A 22567-nucleotide genomic window follows, 5' to 3' on the forward strand; every position below is an offset into this window, starting at 1 on the left:
TATTCACAGCAGGGCTATTCACAACAACCAAAGGTGAAAACAACCCAAATGTCTATCAGCAGATGAATGGGAAAACATTTATGACATATCCATAAGATGGAATATTACTTAACCATAAAAACAAACCTAGATGAACCTCAAAAACAGTTTGCTAAGTGAAAGAAGCCTGACACAACAGGACATACATTATGTGTGATTCCAGTGATATGAAATATCCAGGATATGCAAATCCCCACGGACAGAAAGCAGATTAGTGGTTGCCAAGGGCTGGGGGAGGGGAAAAAGGCATGACTGCTTAATGGGGACAGGTTTCCTTTTGGGGTGATGACAGTGTTCTGGAATTAGTGCTAACGGTTGCACAATACTGTGAACGTACTAAATGTCACTGAATTGTATACTTCAAAATGGTTAAAATGGTGAATTTCATGTTATGTATACTTGACCATGACTCTTAAAAAAGTAAGAAGGCCAAGGAGGCTAGAACAGGTCCAAGAGGGCAAAGGAAGCACCTGGGCCTGCTGTCTGAGGCCGGCACTATGGGGACTTGACTTTTGTGCACACACACCCCCCACGGCTACAACCCAGCCGACCACGTGATGGCAGGTTTCCAAAGCCGCACTCTCTCTAACACTCGAGTTTGAGAAATCAACTCTTATCCCAGCACTGCCGATCTGTCCAGTTTGCAGAAGGCGGCTCTGGCTGCCATGTCGCTTCCAGCGATGGGCGGTTTTCCCTCTTTTCCTCCCTCCAGAGCAGAGAGAGGGGACGTCTCCGGCCGGACCCACGCTGACCGAGGGGAGCCGCCTCCCAGGCATTCCCGGCAAAGCCCTCCTGACAGAAACTTTGCTGCAGAGAAATGAGGCAGAGAAACAAAAGTGAGTGGGGAGGAACAGGCGGGGCCCTGCTGCCCCACCTGGCTGGGAGGTGGGACCATCAGGGAATCTGGATTCAGGTTGGAGATAGAGATCCAGGCCTGGTTCAGTGGCCAGCCCTGGGCAGGTCACATCACCTGTCTGAGCTTCAGTTTTCCCAGCTGGGAAATGGGACCAATGGCGGTATATTAGGCAGGGTTCCCCAGAGAAATAAAACCGGAAGGATTTTTTATTTTAATTAATTAAGACATGTATTTCAAGGACTTAGTTCACACAGTTGGGGCTGGCAAGTCTGAATTGGTAGAGCTAACCAGCAGGCTGGAAACTGTCAGGTGGGAGTCAGTGCTGCAGTCTGGCGGCAGAATTCTTCCTCAGTTTTATTTTTAAGACTTGCAACTGGTTGGATGAGGCCCACCCACAGTATTGAGATTATTCTCCTTTACTTCACACCAGCTGACTGCAGATGTTCACCCCATCTGCAGAATACATTCACAGCAACCCTGAGATTCGTGTGTGATTGGACAACTGGGTGCCAAAGCCTGATCAGGTGGGCAGGCCATGTCAACTCCTAGTCTCCGGTCAGAATGAACGTATGCACTTAGCTCAGTGCTCACTGGGAATGTGTCAGTAGATGGTTGCCCTTACAGCTGATGTGGGAGCAATAATACCTGGATTATTATGATTTCTGGATTCTTGGGGCTTTTCTAGGCCAGTTTCATGGTGGTCATTACATCTAGCCTTTCACTCACTTATTCCTTTATTCATTCATTCCATGTATTTATGGGACCACCTGCTGTGTGCCAAGCACTGTTCTAGGGACACAGCAGTGAACAAATGGACAAACCTCCCTGCCCTCCTGGAGTTTACCTTCTCATGAGGAAGACACAAGTTAAACAAGATAAAGTCTGCTACATGAAGATAAGGGTTGTGAAGGAAAAGAAAGCAGAGAAGGGGGGATGACATTGAGGCTGAAGTTTTAAATAGGGTATGAGGGGAGGCCTCACTGAGAAGGTGAGGAAAGCCCTGAGAAGGTGGGGGTGAAACTTGCAGATATATAGGGCAAGAATGTTCTACACAGAGGGGACAGCCAGTGCAAAGGCCCTGAGGCAGAAACATGCCTGGTGTGTTTGACCAGCAAGGAGATGAATGTGGCTGGAGTGGTTTGAGTGAGACACCCACTTTGCCAATGTGTAACACACACCTCACCCTCACTGAGAGGGTCAGGGTGTAGGATCAGAGGTAAAGTTCCTTCTCTAGAGTCTCTGATTCAGACAACGTAAGACCCAAGCTTTGTATAAACCTTCCCCCAGTCCAGCTAGGGCCCTTGTTTCTCTGCTGAGACACTTGTATCACACCTAAGCTCTAGGCTATAGTGGGCTGGATGACCATCCCAAACTCCTGACACAGAGAAGGGAAAAAAGGCCTCCCCGGGGACAGGAATAGTAACTAATGATATTGAGGGAACACTGGGTACCAGGCATCATACTGAAGGTGTTTCACAACACTCACAGAGGCAAACCCCACTAGAAACCTTATTGTACAGATGAGGAAACTGAGGCCCAGAGAGGCAAAGTCACTACCTGATGTAGGTCCACCCAAATGCTGCCACACAGTCAGCAAAACAGCAAAGCGGCCAAATGCCTGAATGTCATGTTTAAGGACCCTTTAAAAAGGCAGGGGTGTAGATTACAGAGAACAGGTAAGAGGGGTAGGAAGACAGGAGGGCCACCTTGGGGACCCAGGCAGGGCCCATCCACACAGGCACGAGCAGAGCCATTCTGAGCAGGCTCAGTCTCTCTGCAGGGGCCTTCAAGAAGTACAAATCACTTTGGCAGCCAGACTGGGGGAGGCAGAGGAAAAGATCAAAGTCCTACATTCAGGTATGTATCTGGCATGTGTTCCCTGGCCCCGTGCAGCTCCCCAGCCCCGTCAGACCAGGAGGAGGAGGAGAAGGGGACAGTGACACTGTGAACACAGGCTCAGGTATTCTAGAATCAGGAAGGCGAGAGGGGAATTTGGGAAGGAAGTGGAAGTGGACCCAGTGGGGGTCCGAGCCCCGTCCCCAGAGGCCATATTGCTGTGGAGAGAGGCCTTGAGAAGTAGAATTAAATCAGGGGTGGCAAAGGCAGTGCCTGTAGGGGCCAGACACACAAACAAGCAGCCAGATTAGGGAAAGCTGTAGGAAAGGGTGGGATCTGGAGCAAACTAGAGGACCTGGGCCTTGACTAAGAGATGGCCACTGCTGAGCACCAGCCAGCCACTGCCATATGGCCCAATGTCACCAAGCCTCCAGATTTTTTGGAGATTTAGAAATCTGGAATTTTATGAGAAATCTCCCATTTATTATAATATACACATATCCGTTGACTTCATTGCTCCTCCCTGTCCCCCTCACCTGCCAGGTCCAGACCTCAGGATGGGTGAGCTCATGGATGGATGGCCCCACCCAGGTCCTGGAGTGACCTAAGCATGTTGGGTAGCTCATACCCAAGGCCTTGGGGCAGACAGACCTCTACCACTTGCCTGGGTGCCCTGAGCTTCATAAACTCCTAGAGGGTGATCTCATCTGCCCTCCGACCGGCTTGAAGCCCCTCCAAGGGCAGGAAGCTCTACCTGTCACTGGTTCTAAAGACCTTCAAAAGAAAGGTCTTCCTTCACTACCTTGAACCTCATTCTACTTTCTGGGCCCTGCAGCAGGAGTGGGTTCCTGGGGAAAGCAGGGGGCACTTCACCCTGGCTCTTTACTTTTTCCCAGCGTTAAAGGCCACACAGACAGAGCTGTTGGAACTGCGGCGGAAATACGATGAGGAGGCAGCATCCAAGTAAGTGAACACCCTGCTGAGGTATGCCTCCTCCCTCTGACCCTCCCAGACATGCCTCCTCCCTCTGACCCTCTCAAATACGCCTTCTCTTTCTGAGTCTTCTCCCTCTGACTCACCGCCGGAAGCACCTGTTTCTTTAAGCATCCTGTGTTCCCCACCCCCATAGGCACACAGCTGTTCACCAGTCATTTGCTGTGCCATTCATGCAGCACAGAGTATACATGACATTCTGGGTCGTGGCAGAGCAGGGTCTGCTGGGCAGGGGCCTCCCCATCACCCCAACCTCCTAGGACTGTCTTCACCACAGCAACCCAGGCCAATCCTCAGCCGAGTGTCATTCACTTAAATTACTCTGGACTCAACGTGGCCATAAGACATCACTTATTCCACAAACACTTATTTAGCACCTACTATTTACCCAGTGCTGTGTTGGGTCCCTGGAAGAAACATCAGAACGTGGCCCTGACCCCAGCTAAAGAGAAGAGACAGATGGTAACTGATGATATACAGTGATAAATTCGCTCCTTCACAGATACTGTTGAGCACTTACTGTATGCTCGGCCCTGTTCTGGGCACCTGGTGAACACTAAGAAGGGAAGAACTGAGAGCAGCAAGAGAGAATAACAGGGAGGGCGGGTCCTATTACCCAGGGTAGTCACGGAGGACTTCCCTAAGGAGATGACCTTCAGAATGCAACCCCAAAACGAGAAGGAGATGACCACGTGAAGAATGCAATGCCGGGTTGAGTGCTGGCGGCAGGGGGACAGCTTGCACGGAAGAAGGCCCCGAACATGCCTAAAGCACATGCACGGCTTAGAGTCACCAGATACTCCCCGCAGGCCTCCTGTGTCCCCCACCCCACACTCAGCAGAGAGGCAGCCGAGGTGGATGAGGCCTGACCTGGCCCCCTCGATGCTGGCAATCTGGGGGTTGGAGGGCAGGAAATAAACAAATGACCACCCTGGGGGTAAGTTGAGAGAGGCCTCCCAGGAGGATACTTTAGAGCTAGGTTTTAAAATTTTCTTTTCTTTTTTTTTTTTCTACTTCCACCAATTTTAATACAAAAGGCTGGAGGGCACGGTGGTGGGAGGGGGGCAGGCATCAAGCAGGGGCCGGGCCGCCAGTGCCAGCACAGCAGTGACCTTGCAGATCCTGGATGCCTGGTCCCTTCGTTTCCACACCAGTTTGAAGTGGTTTGTCATACGCCTCCTGCACGACATTTTCTTCTCTATCCTTGAAACTGGATTACTGTGGCTTCCTGGTGGCATAAAACTTTTTGCAGTGTTTTATACCCTTGGAAATATTGCTGCATTAGCCAGTACGTGCTTTTTTTTTTTTTTCTTTAATTTTATTTTTTTTTAATTTACATCCAAATTAGTTAGCATATAGTGCAACAATGATTTCAAGACTAGGTTCCTTAATGCCCCTTCCCCATTTAGCCCATCCCCTCCCACAACCCATCCACCAACCCTCAGTTTGTTCTCTATATTTAAGAGTCTCTTCTGTTTTGTCCCCCTCCCTGTTTTTATATTATTTTTGTTTCCCTTCCCTTATGTTCACCTGTTTTGTCTCAAAGTCCTCATATGAATGAAATCATATGATATTTGTCTTTCTCTGACTGACTAATTTCACTTAGCTTAATACCCTCCAGTTCCACCCACATAGTTGCCAACGGCAAGATTCCATTCTTTTTGATTGCTGAGTAATACTCCATTGTATATATATACCACATCTTTTTTACCCATTCATCCGTCGATGGACATTTGGGCTCTTTCCATACTTTGGCTATTATTGATAGTGCTGCTATAAACATGGGGGTGCGTGTGTCCCTTCAAAACAGCACACCTGTATCCCTTGGATAAATGCCTAGTAATGCACTTGCTGGGTCGTGGGGTAGTTGTATTTTTAGTTCTTTGAGGAACCTCCATACTATTTTCCAGAGTGGCTGCACCAGCTTGCATTCCCATCTTTTTTTTTTTTTAATGTTTTATCTTAGAGAGAGAGCTCGTGTGTGAGCAGGGAAAAGGCAGAGAAAGAAGGACACAGATGATCCGAAGTGTCAGCTTTGTGCTGACAGCGGAGAGCCCGATGCAGGGCTCAAACTCATGAACTGTGAGATCGTGACCTGAGCTGAAGTCAGATGCTTAACTGGCTGAGCCTCCCAGGTGCCCCAGAGCTGGGCTTTAAAGCTCAGGGTCCTGTTCTCTTAAGGAAGGGGATCCTGGGTAGAAGGCACAGCAGGGGCAAACACCTGGTAGCTCTGTGGACAGCTTAGGAGAATGGACCCCTGGGGGAGGCGGGAGGCCAGGCTGCCCGGAAGGGGTGCAGTGCTGAGGCCCTGTTCCCATTCCCCCAGAGCCTGAGCTCTTTTCCTCCCAGCCTGGTTTCTCTCCAGTAGGAAGGGTAGGGGGCAGCCTCCTCAGCCTTCCATTGCAAGACCCTTAGGTTCGGGCAGGGGCTGGGGTTATCAGCCTGGTGGCTGCCAGAAGCCCTTCTCAGGGTCTTATCTTTCTGTCTCAGGGCAGATGAAGTCGGCCTGATCATGACCAACTTGGAGAAGGCTAATCAGGTGAGAAGACATGTGCCAGGGTGGGGGTCTCGGGCCAAGGGGGGAAGGGACTGAACCCAATCGATATTTATCGAACCGTGTGCCATGCTGAGTGCTAGGGCTGGGAGATGTTTGGGACCCTGAGCTCCCAGAAGAAGGAGGGGGGATGCTGGCAGAACACTCAGAAATAGGGTGACTCAAGCAGCAAGTCAGGGAAGGGGCACCTGACCAGACACAAGAGTCAGAGAAGAAGACGTCCTGGAGGAAGGGCCATGTTGCTGACACCTGTCGAATAAATTGAAAATGTAGAGGGATGGCATTCCAGGCCAGGGAACAGCCTGGGTAAAGGCCAGGAGGCTGCCTACAGAGAAAAGCCGGTGCCCTTCCCTGGTGGCTGCTGTGCAGGTGACATTTTCCAGGTGTCTCCAGACAGCAGGAGGAAGGCAGCAGAGCAGTGACTGGGGAGCCCAGCCCGCAGGCCAAGCTGGGCGGTGGGTCTGTCCCAACCAGACTGTATGAGGAACCATGTTCCACAGAGCCTGGGGTGGTGACAAGGGACAAGCCCTAGCGGCTTCTTTCCCTCCCTCCCCACCAGGGGCCTCCTGCAGCCTTCTCACTTGATCCCAGCCACAACAGCTGAGCACTGGGTGGACCCAAACTTCCTTGGGGCCCCATCATCTAGTCCCAGCCCGGGTCCTTAAAAGCCCTTTAACCTCTACGAGTCCCCGTTATCACTTATGTAGAAAGGGTCCTGCACTCTGCCTTCTGGCCTCAGATGTGTTGCTGTCTGGTAGACAAAGCTGGCAAGACTCTGAAAGGAGGCGAGGTGTGGCCATGGGGTCTTGTCTGGAGTCTCAAGGGCCCAACACATCTCTACTTGCCCCCGGGTCCCTGCAGTGCCAGCAGCCAGGGACATGGCCAAGAGGGGCCAGCAGGATGACAGAGCAAGTGGTCATTTCCCCAGAGGAGCACACTTTGCAGCTGGGTCCTAAAGCCCAGGAGCCGTTCTCTGGAGGAAAGGCATTCCAGGAGAAGGCACAGCAGGAGCAAAGGCCCAGAGGATGGCTGTGCAGGCATAAGGGCAGCCCTGCTCCCGCCTGTAGAGGAAACTCGGAAAAGGGTAGCATTCATAGGGTGATGTTTTTGAATAGGCAATACATTTACATAGTTCAAAACTCAAAAAGTTTGAACTCCCTTCTCCCTCCCCAACTTGGCTCTCCGGTTCCCCTCCCCCTGGCAGCCTCTCTTACCTATTTCTAAGGTCCCTTCTAGAGATCCACTCACAAGCCCATGAATATATCTACTTTTACCCCTTTTTAAAACACAAACTATAATATATACTATACCCACCCTTCTGGACCTTATTTTTTCCATGTGTATATCTTAGAACTCATTCCATATCTGTATAAAAATAGTCCGTGTGTTTTACTGCCTGTAGTATTGTAGTACATGGACGCACTGTCTCCCAACCCAGGGATGGCAGACTTTCTGTAAAGGGTCAGAGAGTAAGTATGTTTAGGTACGCGGGTCTCTGACACAGCTGTTCAGCTTCGCTGTATGTGAAAGCACAGACGGTATGCAAGTGAATGCGTGTGGCTGTGTACTAGAAAAATTTAATTTACGAAACAGGCATCAGGCTGCAGTTTGCCCACCGTGGTCTAACCAGTCCCCTGTTGATGAAGATTTATGGTATTTCCGATCCTTTACCACCATCATCAGGACCACAGTGAACGCCCTTGCACGGATATCTTTTCACACGTGCGTGAGCCAATACATAGGGTAAATTCTTAGAAGTGGAATTACTGGGCTGAGGATCTGTGCGTTTTTATTTGACAGATGTGGCCAAACTGCCCCCCCCCACCGTGAAATTGTACCAATTTACACTCACTGTAGCAAGTTAAAAGAGGGCCTGTTTCCTTATAGCTCGCCAGTATTGTGTGTCATCAAACTTTCGGATCTTTGCCCGTCAAGTAGGCTCGAGAACAAAGCTCTTAGAGTAGTTTGGATAGGAAACAATTTTTTTAATGTTTCTTTTCTGAGTTTAAAAGTAAAACTTCATTATAGAAAGTATGGAGAAGAAAATAAATGTCATCACATTAGGGTTTTTTAAATCTGTATTCATATTATCCAGAATGTGAACAAGAGGATTCTGGAGAAGAGCAGGTTGATATTACTAGTAATAACCCTGCCAGTTCGCCCCAGTTCTTACCCCTGAGGTGACAAGAATCAGCACCCCGCATGCACCAGAGTTTGTACTGTGGGCAAGGAAACCACCCCCCCCCCCCATGTGACTCTGGGTCGTTATATAGGAGAGGGACTTTCTGAGAGAGGGAGAAAACTACCTCCCAAGTGCCAGTATGAACAGAAGGGTGAGGTTCCTGGGTTCTTCGCATGTGGAATTCGAATGCTTCTCTCCAGGGGAAGATAAGACTGGTAGGTTTCTAGCAACTTTAAACCCAGCTTTACAACCCAGGGGATGTCATCCGCCGTTGACATGTAGACACATGCCTTCAGAGAGGTAAATCCCTCTGCAGTTCTTCCCGGCTAATCAGTCACAAGCTGATTTCCAGGCTTGTCATTTTGCCCACATCCTAAATTCCAGTCAGATTTGCTTGGAAAGCCCAAACGGTGCGGAAACATAAAAGTATTTCTCTACAGCCCCACACACCCAAAACCTTTGCCAAAACAAAACTGTCTTGAACCATTTCTGTAACAAGGCAGGATACCAGTAAGTAAATGAACAAATCAGTTAAAAAAATAAATTACCAAAATGTGAACATGGATGTGTGTGGGTCTCCAGGTGCATATAATAGGCATAGCATCTTGATTGCCAAGGTCAGCGTGTAAGTCAACCGTAATCAGTATAACCTGCACCACCAGCTGAGGGAAAAAATACAGTCCCAGCTCTTCCAGTTTTATTAAAGTTAACCAATTACTGACACATTTATATGTGTCAAGCACCTGGCTAAGATACCTAATGAGCTGTATTTTACCGGATCACTTACTTTGCCAAACAATCCTAGAAGGTAGTTACTTTTATCATTCCCATTTTACAAATAGGGAAACCGAGGCTGGGCAGATGAAGTCTCTTGCCTAAGGTCGCACAACCAGGAAGTGACAAAGTACAGATTTCTCTCTAAAGCCACAAGGCTACATTGTTAACACTCGGAGTCTCTCTTCCAGGCTTTTTTCTTAGAAATTTTTGAGGAGTTAAGATCTACCATAGACCCAGTTCAGTAAACTGGCATTCTGATTTAGATGTATTTCGGAACACCTCTGCAGTAGATGTGTTTCATTGCCCCCATTTCACAAGAGGAAAACTGAGACCCAGAGAGGGGAAGTGACTTGCCCAAGGGCCTGCCACAGCTCACGGAAGCCACCTCTGCGGACCCTCCATCCTGCCCCCATTCCATGCTAGGTGACATGGGAGCTGGAGACAAAGGCCCAGCCCTGCCTGAGGCATGCGGAGTGATGGCAGAGGGCCATGGTGGGATCCACTATGGCCCTGTTCACCTCTTAACTGCGCTTGCCCCAATTCTCCCCCCCCCCCACCCCCAGCGAGCTGAGGCTGCCCAGCGGGAGGTAGAAAGCCTTCGAGAACAACTCGCCTCAGTCAACAGCTCTATCCGCCTGGCCTGCTGCTCCCCCCAGGGACCCAGTGGGGTAAGGATGGTGGGAGAGTCAGAGGGAAAGGTTGGGAAACGCCGTGTTGGTGAGTATGAATATGGGATGACGTCTTGTGAGTCAGTCATGTGCATCCGTGTGAAATTATGCACATGACTGTATGTGGATACAGTGGGCATAGCATTGCCCAGGTCAATGCATAGTTTACTATAATTACTATGACTTGCTTTACCAGCCGACGGTCAAATTACAGCCAGAGCTCTCTTCAGGCTCAGGCTTCCATATGTGATTAATAGGAAGTCCAGCATCCTCCTCTGGAGGCCGTTCTTTACTCCAAATTGTCCAAAAATGCCAGCAACTTACTCAGGCCAAAGAGGACCATTTCTATTGCCAGATGCCTGGCAAGAATGGGTGGGAGGGAGGTAATTGGAGCTGTAGAGTGGCGGTGCGGTTTGGCGGTTGCCACCAGGTGTCGCCACTGACCACTGGTTCTCAATTCCTGCCAGACCGCAGTGGGACCGCTTAACCGAGATGGGAGACTGACACTCCCGTCAGCCCTTAGTTCCCAAAACGTGATTCCAGTAGGGCTTCCCAGACAGCCACGTGCTACAAAGAACCAGTCTTTAGTCGTCAACCTTGAGGTTCCTGTGTTAAGCCTGCTTAGTTAGTGCATCTTTTTCTTTCCTCCTGGTTGGTGCCCCTCTGGGGTCCTGGGGTCATAGAGATATCATTCAGAGCCACCCCAACCTACCCTTCTGTCATGTGTTAAGGTCTCCATTTCAAGACACCTGACTGGCTCAGTCAGTAGAGCACCTCTTGATCTCAGGGTAGTGAGTTCAAGCCCTATGTTGGGCATGGAGCCTACATTAAAAAAAAAAAAAAGAATCTCCATTGCTCCTCTCCCAGAAAGCCTCGGGTTTCTTCTGTAAGCTGGTCCACCTTCTTTCCAGATCTCTGCATACCAAGGGACTAGATTCCCACTTCCTCACATAATAACGGGGCTGCTCCAGGGTGATTTGCAGTCTCCACCCATGAACCTGAAATGGCCAGCATGGTTTTCACTTCAGCCGACACCCTGGTACATAGACCGGTGTGCCTGTGTCTTTCTGTTTAAAGATTGGAATATGTCTCCATGAACATGTGTTACTATGAATGTGTGTGTCTGTTGGTGGCCTTTGGGCAAATAACTGTATCCTTAATCTGACTGTGCCTCGGTTTCCTCATCTGTACAAGTAAGACCTGGACCTGCCTTGTAGAGCTATTGGGAGGATTACACGTAAAGTACCTAAAACAGTGCTTACCCTATAGTCTCGGCTCAGTGGATATTTGATGATACTATTCGTAGTAGTAGTGGTTTGGGGTGTGTCTGAGGTGTTTTTGCCCATGGCTCATGTGATCTCTGAGCACATACGTGTCTCTGTGTGTCACAGTGACATGTCCATCTGAGTATATCTCTTTAATACCTGGGTATTTCTGTGTGTCTGCATGTCAGCAGGAGGACTCCAGCAGGTCCTTGTGTCAGTGTGTGCTGTGTCTGTAGGTGTGTCCCCCTGTGTCTGTGTCCCAGGAGGCAGTGTGTATATGGCAATGTGCCTGTATATCTGTACAACGCAAAGAGTGAGCACAAGAGAGGCTGAAGGCAAGAGAGCTCATGAGGACACCTCAGAACGAATTTGCCAGTGGTTCTTAATTAACCCCCGTGGAACCCAGCAAATGCCTGTGCTAATCAGCCATAGGGAATTTTGCCGGTTTGGAGGGTGAGTTTTTCTGAGCACAACAGTGGCGCTCGATGCTAATTAATTTAATGTGTTAATGGCATCCGCTTCCTGTTTTAATTGGCATTTATCTCCCTGGAAGAATAGCCAGTATTGGTAGTGGTAGGTTGTGTTTTCTGTTTTGTTTTGTTTTTTCTGACGCTTCTTAGATTCATTTGTAACTGAGCTCAGGACCAGCCCGACTTCAGGCCCTCCCAAGCATCAACCTCCATTGTCTTTTTCCAGGACAAAGGGGCCATTTCCTAAAATCTGGAGGAGCCATGGGGCTTGGGGCTGAGGGCAGTAGCTACAAGGTCTCACATCTAACCCTGAGGGTCTGCCTGGAATGGAGGGGAAACATCTCGCTGGGATAGGAACTGTGCCCAGTGTAGAAACCTAAACCTTTATCTGTGAGGTAACCTCTGCTGGGAATACCCAATCCCTACCACTTCCTCACCGGGTATTGCCCTTTTTTTTCGTTCCTTTTTAACAAATGTTTTCTGAAGTATAATATATATAAGAAAAAATGTGCTTATCAGCTTATCGTAAGTGTATAGCATGTTGAGTTTTTCAGAGATACTGTAACCAGCAACCAGTTCAATAAGTAGAATATTCCCAACACCCAGAACAATGCCCACCTGTGTTCCCATTCGGGGGCTACTCCCCAAGGGGAACCACTCTCCTGACTTATAACAGCACAGCTGGGGTGTGCCTGTTTTCATTACCTGATCTTAATTGGAACACACACACACACACACTTTTGTGTCTAGCTTCTTTCACTTCATAGTATATCCGAGAGAGTGATTCATGCCGGTGTTAGTAGTTGTAGATTATCCATTTTCAATGCTGTATAGTGTTCCATTGTGTGGATGTACCACAACCTGTTCATCCATTCTCTGGTTGGAGGGCACTTAGAGGCATTTGGAGCCCAATTTGGGGCTGTTACAGAGAGAATTGCTATGAATATTCATCTTGGTGTTCACATGTGTATCTTGGTGCATAGATGGCTGCTTTTCCCTACACATACCAAGCAGAAACACGTCTGCCCTTGGTGAATGCTGCCAAGCGATTTTCCAAATCACTAACTTGTTCTTAAACTTCATCACAGTTTGGACCCATCTTTCTCCAGAAAACCTCCTCTGCCCATTCCCCCTCAGTTTGAATAAGAGAGGGAAATCATCCAGGCTGGTAGGACTGGCCTGAGCAAAGGCTCAGAGGTAAGAAGAGGAAAGCCAGAGCCTGTAAGGAGGAGCTGAGTCACTCTGGGGTGCACGGCATGGGGGCCATGCCATAGATGGATTTCCCATTCTGTTTGGGATTCAGGGGTGGAGCCCTGCAGCCCCCTGCCCCACACCTCCCAGCCCCTCAAAGCCCCACTCTGTCCTCAGGATAAGGTGAACTTCGCGCTGTGCTCAGGCCCCCGGCTTGAGGCTGCCCTGGCCTCCAAGGATCGGGAGATCCTGCGGCTGCTGAAGGATGTGCAGCACCTCCAGAATTCTCTGCAGGAACTGGAGGAGACCTCTGCCAACCAGATTGCGGACCTGGAGCGGCAGCTCACGGCCAAGTCCGAAGCCATAGAGGTAGCCCTTGGGAGAGGAGGTGTGCAGACAGGATCTAGGCAGGGCATCCCCAGACAGAACGACGCGGACCAGCCTTGAACCATCTTTATTTTCTCCTCTAGAAGCTGGAAGAGAAGCTCCAGGCACAGTCTGACTATGAAGAAATTAAAACAGAGCTGAGGTACTCAGCAGAGGGGGGCTCCACAGAACCCCCAGCCCTCTTCCTTGGCAATGCGGGGCCCTTGGCAAAGTGCATGATCTTCCTCCTCCCACCACATCCCATTTTGTGATGCCCTTGTCTCCTCTCCATGGCACCTTGGGTATCAAAACCTAACCATGCATGGCCCTTTGCCATCAAGAGCCACCTATTGGAGAGCATGCAGGGTAGCCTTGTGGTCAGTGCTGTGATCAGTGCCTTGTGATCAGGTTGGCTGGGGCCCGCGAGTGTGGGAGTGGGTTAACGCAACACCCCTCCAGGTATCGATGGAACCGGTTCACGGGCCTGCTACTCAAGGCCTGTCGTTGCCCTGAGTCCAGTGTTATGTAGGGTCCACGGGGTGGGGCAGTTGTTCTCAATCGGGGAAGATGAGCTAGAGGAAGTATCTCTCAAGACCTCTCCCGAAGCCCGGGGAATGTGGCTGGCCTTGGACTCTCTCCACTTTCTCTGGCAGCATCCTGAAAGCCATGAAGCTGGCCTCTAGCACCTGCAGCCTCCCGCAGGTGAGTGTTCCCGCCACTGTCCCCGCGTTGCAAGCTGACCTTGAGAGCCGTCTGCCCACCATGCCCTCTCAGCCCAGCTTCTTGTCTCCTCAGGGCATGTCCAAGCCCGAAGACTCGTTGCTCATGGCAAAGGAGGCCTTCTTCCCCACGCAGAAATTCCTTCTGGAAAAGCCTGGTCTTCTGACCAGCCCTGGTAGGGGAGGCAGGATGCTCTTGGGGCCAAGGGGCCGGGGTGGGGGCTGTTTGTGGGCCTCTGGCCTTCTCCACTGCCTCCCATGCAAGCAGAAGAGTGATGGAGAAAAGGGTGCACATTGATCGAGCACCCGCTGTGTGCCCGGTGCTGAGCTGGGTGCTCTCCATGGCCAAGCCAGCTGGCAGTGTCCCGCACAGTGTCCACACTTGCCTTCCTCACACAGCTCACCCAGGCCCTCCCAAGGCCCTCCAAAAGGCTCCAACTCCTCCCCGATCCTTAGTGAGCAGCAGGAAGAGGTCACAGGGCACAAGGAGGGCATTCACATTGCACCCCCCACAGCAGGCTGCTGGAAATGGCCTGTAGACATTGCTGTCTCCCCAGATCACCTCCTCAGCTCTTCTCCCCACACAGTGGCTCCATGACTTTGTCGCCATGTGGCCCCGGCCAAGACTCTCTGTGCTGCCTCTGTTTCCTCATCTATAAAATGGGGTCAATAATGGATCCACTTTGTGGGTGCTGTTCACTTGGGGAGTGCAAACACATAGGATGCCTAGGACGAGGAGGGCTGGAAGGCAGGCACCAGGAACGGGCATCCTGCTGAGGTGGGCATTGATCTGAGCTCCCCACCTCGGGGCCAGGTGCTAGCACGTAACAAGTGCTCAGTGAGTGTTCTTGATGGGGTGGGGGTGGCTGCCCAGAACTGGAATGTGGGCCAGGCCTGCACAGGTAGGGATTTCAGAATCAGAAGGGTAGCTTTTAGTACTGCTGGATGCCTATAACACTTCTCTCCCCCACCCTGCTGCCCTCTCTCCCCTCGTCCTGCCCCTGAATTTCTCCCTCATGTGTGTGTCTTTCTGTCTTACACTGTCTCTCTGCCTCCCACTTTCTATCTCTGTCTCTGTGCCTTTCTGTCTCTTTCTGCCTTTCACGCTGGCTCTGCCTCGCTGCCTCTCTCCGTGTCTCCCCTGCGCATCCCTCTTATTTCCCTCCCCTGTGCATCCCATCTCCCCTGTGCATCTCTCTTATTTCTGTCTGTTTCCCTATCTCTGTTTCTCTGGTGTCACTCTCTGGGCGTCACTCTCATGATTTCTTTCTTTGTCTCTCTCCCTCTCTCTCTCTGTCCCTCTCTCTTTCTCTCTCTCTCTTTCTCCCCACCCCCATCACTGTCCGCTTCTGTCTTTCTCTCTGTCTCTCCTCTTTTCCTCCATCTGTCTCTCTTGGCATTCTAGAGGAGGACCCTTCAGAGGATGATTCCATCAAGGACTCCCTGGGCACAGAGCAGTCCTACCCATCGCCTCCACAGCTCCCGCCACCGCCAGGGCCTGAAGACCCCCTGTCCCCCAGCCCTGGGCAGCCCCTGCTGGGCCCTGGCCTGGGCCCCGATGGCCCAAGGACTTTCTCATTGTCCCCCTTCCCCAGCCTGGCTTCTGGGGACAGACTGGCAGGGGACACACTGCTGTCCAAACATATGATGCCCCCGGCCACCTTCAAGGGGGAGGCGGGTGGCCTGCTGGTGTTCCCCCCAGCCTTCTATGGCACCAAGCCGCCCACGGCCCCTGCCACCCCAGCTCCTGGCCCTGAGCCACCCGGGGCCCCCGAGCCTGTAGATGGGGGTGGGGGCAGCACAGCTGGGGCAGGGGCCGGAACCGAGGAGGAGCAGCTCGACACGGCGGAGATTGCATTCCAGGTGAAGGAGCAGCTGCTCAAACACAACATCGGGCAGCGGGTGTTTGGCCACTATGTGCTGGGGCTGTCACAGGGCTCGGTCAGCGAGATCCTGGCCCGGCCCAAGCCCTGGCGCAAGCTCACAGTGAAGGGCAAGGAGCCCTTCATCAAGATGAAGCAGTTCCTGTCGGATGAGCAGAACGTGCTGGCTCTGAGGACCATCCAGGTGCGGCAGAGAGGTGAGGGCCCATCCCGAGGTGAGGGGCTCGGCCCCAGCCTCCCCAGCCAAGCCCAGGGCAAAAGGCTGGCTGGGGGCTGAGAACACAGGCTCTGGGGTCATAGCCTAGTTCTGCCACCTCCCAGCTTTGTCACCTGGGGCAAGTGACTTTGCCTCTCTGTGCCTCAGCCTCCCCCTTTGTAAAATAACGAAATGTATCCTCGTCCCTCCTTCCTGGGGCCTTTGGCTACCTCTTGCTCCCCACATGGGCCTAATGGGACAGCTCAGGCTGATCATTGTGGGGAAAAGGCTGGGCCCGGGAGCTGCCCTGGCAGGTATTTCCTGAAGACCTCCAAGCCTCAGTTCACCCATCCATGAGATGGCCTGGGTTCCTGCCAACCTTGCCAGACTTGATTTTTAGGGTAATCCATGTGAATGGCCCGGGCTTTGACCTCATAAACACCTGAGTTTTGAGTTCCAGCTCTGCCATTCACCCACTGAGTGACATGCCTCAGTATCCCCATCTGTCCCCATCTGCCAGCCTCCTATGAGGGTTAAATGAGTATAAGCTACTTAGTACAGCACCTGGAACATAGGAACTGTTTGAGAACTGTTAGCTATGGTGGTGGCAGCCATCATTGTTATCATATTATTATTAATATTAATACTAATACTATTTCAAGTCAGAATCATTTGTAGATCCGGTTTGTTACACAGACTGGCTAAACAGCGGTCTTGCCACACACACTCAAGGTCTGGCCCTCCCTCTCCCAGCCCTGGCCCTGGAGCCCTCGAGGGAGGAGGGGACCAACCCTTCACCCTGCCCAGCTCCAGGGACTGACCCCCAACATGCAGGTCCCCCTGACAGATGCCCCCTTGCCTCCCCCAGGCAGTATCACCCCAAGAATCCGCACACCAGAGACAGGCTCAGATGACGCCATCAAGAGCATCCTGGAACAGGCCAAGAAAGAGATCGAGTCCCAGAAAGGGGGTGAGTGTGACCACAGCAGGTGAGGCCTGAGGCCTCCAGGGACTGCCCAGAGCAGGAGGTAAGGCCGGGTCCACCTTCATCCACCACAGCGGGGATTCCGAGCAGGTCAGAACTGCTTTGTCAGCCAACCTGCACCAAGCAAGGTCTGGGCCTGGAAAGCAGCAGGTCCAGGTTGGTAAGGCAGCCACCAGCCGTGTGTGACTATATCCATTCAAATTGTTTAAAGTTAAATAAAACTACAGCTTCAGTTCTTCAGCCTCACTGGCCACCTTGCAAGGTGACAAGTGAGACGCCGTAGGAGACACCCAGTGACTGCTGCAGCACTGGTCTGGATTGTCCGGATGTCCTCAACTTTGAGGAGACACAGTGACCAGTAATCACACAGGAGCTTGTCAAGAACAACGCTCTAAGCCTCACCCTCCTTCCTGCACCTCCTCCACTTTCTAGTTCCCAAGGAGACCCTGTTTTCCTGCCTTCCTCCTACCCCCCAGACTGCACCTTCTGCACTTTCCCAGGGCCCTATATTAGCCTCCTCGTGCTACTGTTCGGCCACAGACTCTGTGGCTAAAAACAGCACAGTTTATTCTCTCACAGTCCCAAAGGCCACAGTCAGCCTCACTGGGCTAGAGTCAAGGTGTCAGCAGGGCTGTGTGTCCTCTAGAGGCTCCAGGGAGAATCCATTTCCTTACCTTCTCGAGCTTCTGGAGGCGCCCACATTCCTTGCTTCACGGCCCCTCCTGCATCCTCAAACCCAGCATCATAGCATCTTCCTCTCTGTCTCTGATCCTCCTACTTCCTCTCACAAGCACCCTTGTGATGATGTGGGGCCCACCCACAGAACCCAGGATCTCAAGACCCCTAACTTAATCACATCTGCAAAGTCCCCTTTGCTGTGTGAAGTCACGGTTCGGGTCCCAGGGACTGGGACGTGAGTGCCTCTGGGAGACCCTCATTTAGCCTACCAGAGTGTACATTCTCCATCAGCCCCTCAAACGCAGGGTGCCCCCCCAGGCCCTCTGACTTTAGTCTGATGTTTGTTAGGTGAGTTGGTCCACTCCTGGAAGTTCCAACAACAGCCAAAACATCCCTTCTCCGGGCCACACCTCTCTCGAGAGTTATGGAGCCATAAGCCAGCTGCTGGCTGGGAATGTCCACCAGGGTCCCGCACTGACATCGAAGAGTCAGTGTGTCTGAGACAGAACTCCCTCTCTGCACCCACCCCCCTCCCCCTCCCCGAACCCACCAGCTCAGGACTGGGAACCTGTCGAAGATGCTGCCCGACACCCAGGCGGGGTGAGAGGCTGTCCTGGACTGCCACCATCATCACTTGCTGGGACTGTTTCATTAGCCTCTTCACTGGTCTTGCCAGTGATATTCTAGGTCCCACTGCAGCCCATTCTCCACCCAGAGGCCAGAGAGATCTTTCTGGAGCATACACAGGGTCATGGCACTTCCACAGCTCCTCCCCATTGCCCTCAAGATAAAAATCCCAGATCCTCAGGGTGCCTGGGTGGCTCAGTTGATTGAGCCTCCAGTTCTTGGTTTCAGCTCAGGTCATGATCCCAGAGTCGTGGGATTGAGCCCCATGTCCCTGTGGTGGGCTCGCACTGCGTGTGGAGCCTGCTTGAGATTCTCTCTCTCTCTCCCTCTGCCCGTCTCCCCTACTTGCTTGCACTCTCTCTATAAAATAAAATTTTATTTTTTAATTAAAAAACCCCAGCTCCTCAACAAGGCCTCCAGGCCTTATGGTCTTGACTCCTCCCAACCCCCAATCCTTCTCGAATGAAATGCTTATAGCCATGTCCATTCTCATGCTATTCCCTATGCCCCTAATGCCGTCCTCACCCCTGGCAATTCACAATTCAACTCAGAAGTCACCTCATCCAGGAAACCCCCCACCTCCATCCGGATGGAATGGATACTGATCCTCCTTGGACCCCCTATAATCACCTATATTGCTTGGTGCAGTGGAGCCAGAGTGGCCGGGCTGCAAATTTTGGCTCTGCTGTTTATTAGCTGTGTGACCTTGGAAAAGTTACTTAGCCTCTCTGTGCCTCCATTGTCTTACATTTAAAATAGGCACAGTATTAGTACTCCTTTCCTATTGTTGTGTGAGGATCTTGTGTGAGAATAGGACTGGCAAGCACTCAGCCTGAGGGCCTGGCATGTCGAAGGTGCCCCTGAAGATCTAGCCATCATCATAGTTAACATCGTCATTATTTTTCTCTCTCTTGTTGCATTTGTTCATGTTACACATGCCTCTGCTGACATGTCTGTACTTCCTATCAGTCTGAGGGTTTTTTGCAGCCAGGGACCAACTTGCATCCCTGCACCCAGCACTGTGTAGCACAGCACAGTGTAGACTGTAGCGGACTTTGGACCTGATGCTGGCTTCATGCTCCCGCTTTGTGGTGTCTGCTGCCCCCTGGTGGCACCTCAGAGCAAGTGTCTCGATTCCCAAGCCTCTGCGGCTGGAGAGCCAAGGGCCCTCCCCCTGCCTGGTCCCTCTGGGAGGGGCAGAGGATGCTTACCCTGCTAGGAGCCTACACTGCCCCATCCAAATAATCCACTGAGGCCCATCTATGTACACCTCAGTTTCTTTCTCCTTGATCGGCTCCTGGAGCAAGAGAGGCAGTCATTAGTAAACATTGGTTAAGCACGTACTGCATACTGGAAACAGGTTACAGCTGTGAACGAGACACAATAGTGGAGTGAAAAGAACCATGAGAAAAAGACTAATAGAACTCTTCCATTAAACAACAGGACAGCTGAGACCAGAGAGGGAGAGATATACTCACAGTTACACAGAGGCCAAGGGAGAACCCAGGTCTCCTGGCTCCCTGTACAGTGCTCTCCCATGGGGGTGGAAGGGTCAGAAACAACACACAAGACAGCACGGAGATTAAAAAGGCAACATCACTGCAGAGTGGGCCAGCCAGGGGCATTCCATGCAGGGTCTGTGAGGAGAGGGCAAGGGAAAAAGTGCCCGGGTTGTTGCCCCATGCCCCTGACAAGAGTGAAAGCAACTAACAGCCCCCCAGGGAGGAGACAAATATGACTAACTGCTAACTCGAGAGTTCTACTCTGGGAATTGAGGGAAATATCCAGGATGGGGACAAAGATTTATATACAAGCTATTCCTTTAACGTTGCTCACAGCAGTGACAAACTAGAAACAACCTAACTGTCCAGCAGTGGGGGATCAGGTAAATAAAGCAGAGACCATACCTTCATGTGGCATAAGCAGTCATGAAAGATAGAACTTCTAATCATAAGACAAAATACTCATGTTGATACTGGGTGGGGGCAAACCGGGCTACACTCCCACATCAAGTATGATCGCCCCATGTATGAAGTTAGAAAGCAGCCCAAAGGAAATACGTGAGGAGATTTCATGTGGTTGCCTTTGAGAGAGAGATCAAGGGGATTTTTCTTTTCATCTTAAGTTTTGCTTTCTTAACTCTCTGCAATAGGCATGCAGTACTCTTTTATTTTAATTGAGGCAAAATTTACTAACCGTTTTAAAGTGAACAATTCCATGGCATTTAGCATATTCACAATGTTGGGCAGCCACCACTGGATAGCATTCTGTTTGTGTGACCATGTCACTATTCATTATCCTTTCTGTTCTCCATGAGCATTTGGGTTCATGCCATTATTTTGCTATTAGAATAAGTGAAGCAGTTTATTTTATGTGCTGTAGTGTTTTTCTTGTCTTTGACATTTGCATAGATGGATCTCAGCACATTTAAAAGACAGGTCTTGGGGCACCTGGGTGGCTTGGTCGGTTAAGCGTCCGACTTCAGCTCAGGTCATGATCTCACGGTCCGTGAGTTCGAGCCCCGCATCGGGCTCTGTGCTGACAGCTCAGAGCCTGGAGCCTGTTTCGGATTCTGTGTCTCCCTCTCTCTGACCCCCCCCCCCATTCATGCTCTGTCTCTCTCTGTCTCAAAAATAAAAACATTAAAAAAAATTTTTTTTTAAATAAATAAATAAAAGACCCGTCTTTTTTTACGTTACATTTTCCCCATGAGCACTTTCTCTACATATGCTAAAATCTCTGTCTACCTGGTTTGTGATGGCTGTCTAATATTCTGCCATACGGACGGACCATTATTTATCCAACCCCCGATTGTTGGACACAGAAGTTGCTGCCAACGTTTTGCTGGCATAAACACAGGCATACCTCTTTTGAGTGCATTTCGTTGTGCTTTATAGATGTTGCTCTTGGTTTAAACTAAAGGTTTGTGGCAACCCTGTGTCAAGCAAGTCTGTCGGCAGCATCGTTCCAGCATTTACTCACTCGGTGCCTCTGTGTGACATTTGGGCAATTCTCTCAGTATTTCCAATGCTTTCATTATTACTCTATTTGTTATGATTATCTGTGGTCAGAGATTAGGGCTTCCTGAAAGCTCAGGTGATGGTTGGCATTTTTGAGTGATGAAGTATTTTTTAGTTCAGGTATGTACGTTGGGGTTTTTCTGAGGCACAATGCTGTTGCACACCAAATAGACTACGGTGCAGCATAAACATAATTTTTGTATGCACTCAGAAACCAAAAAATTCATTTGACTGGTTTTATTGCAATATCTCCACAGTATCTCCAAAGTATACTCACACAGATGCCGTGAACAACTTTGCCCTTGAAACCATGCCCCTGACCGTGGGCCTCTGGCCACCCTGTCCTCCTCCCCACAGGTGAGTCCAAGAACTCCACGGCCCCACTGGGCATCACCAACGGCACAGCCCCCGCCAGCACCTCGGAAGATGCCATCAAGAACATTCTGGAGCAAGCGCGCCGCGAGATGCAGGCGCAACAGCAGGCCCTGCTGGAGATGGAGGCCGGCCCCCGGGGCCGCTCGGTGCCTCCCTCGCCCCCAGAGCGGCCCTCGCTGGCTACTGCGAGCCAGAATGGGGCTCCGACCTATGTCAAGCAGGAGGACAGCAGCGGCGGTGGTGGCGGCGGGGGAACCAGCAGCAGTGCCACACAGACCTCCCTCACGGTCTTGTCCCCTGCTGCCTTCGTGCAGAGCATCATCCGGAAGGTCAAGTCAGAGATTGGCGATGCCGGCTACTTCGACCACCACTGGGCCTCGGACCGTGGCCTGCTCAGCCGCCCCTACACCTCTGTCTCACCCTCCCTCTCCTCCTCCTCCTCCGGCTACTCCGGACAGCCCAACGGGCGGGCCTGGCCCCGTGGGGACGAGGCCCCCACGGCCCCCGAGGACGAAGCGGCGGGGGGCGAGGACGAGCCTCCCAGAGTGGGCGAGCTGAAGGCCGAAGGTGGCGTCCCCGAAGCGGGCAGCGGTGGGCGGCTGGCCTACTACCCAGCATACGTGCCCCGCACACTGAAGCCGACCGTGCCGCCCCTGACCCCCGAGCAGTACGAGCTTTACATGTACCGGGAGGTGGATACACTGGAGCTGACGCGCCAGGTCAAGGAGAAGCTGGCCAAGAATGGAATCTGCCAGAGGATCTTTGGGGAGAAGGTGAAGATAGTGGGGCCCACGGGACCTGGGGCGGGTGGACCACCGGAGGACCCAGCCCCCGGTGTTCATGGTCTTGAAAAGACAGGTTGTGTGCATGAACAGGAACAAGGCAAA

At 51.4% G+C, this 22567-nt stretch overlaps 1 protein-coding gene across 9 annotated transcripts in view; it reads left to right on the forward strand.

Annotated features, from left to right (window-relative positions):
- Positions 1–22567, forward strand: part of CUX2 (cut like homeobox 2) — a 282623-nt gene that overhangs the window by 242783 nt on the left and 17273 nt on the right. For 8 of the 9 annotated variants that reach the window (XM_042963190.1, XM_042963193.1, XM_042963192.1 and 5 more), the window contains 12 exons: positions 752–875; positions 2676–2752; positions 3628–3694; positions 6215–6263; positions 9801–9905; positions 13009–13200; positions 13302–13360; positions 13851–13899; positions 13972–14092; positions 15322–15996; positions 16864–16965; positions 21663–22453. In XM_042963190.1, the coding sequence (XP_042819124.1) occupies positions 752–875; positions 2676–2752; positions 3628–3694; positions 6215–6263; positions 9801–9905; positions 13009–13200; positions 13302–13360; positions 13851–13899; positions 13972–14092; positions 15322–15996; positions 16864–16965; positions 21663–22453 (2411 nt within the window). The remainder of the gene's footprint in view (positions 1–751; positions 876–2675; positions 2753–3627; positions 3695–6214; positions 6264–9800; positions 9906–13008; positions 13201–13301; positions 13361–13850; positions 13900–13971; positions 14093–15321; positions 15997–16863; positions 16966–21662; positions 22454–22567) is intronic. The other variant, XM_042963189.1, reaches the window with a different exon arrangement.

The sequence above is a fragment of the Panthera tigris genome, chromosome D3 (genome assembly GCF_018350195.1).
Source record: "Panthera tigris isolate Pti1 chromosome D3, P.tigris_Pti1_mat1.1, whole genome shotgun sequence".
Taxonomy (NCBI): Eukaryota; Metazoa; Chordata; class Mammalia; order Carnivora; family Felidae; genus Panthera; species Panthera tigris.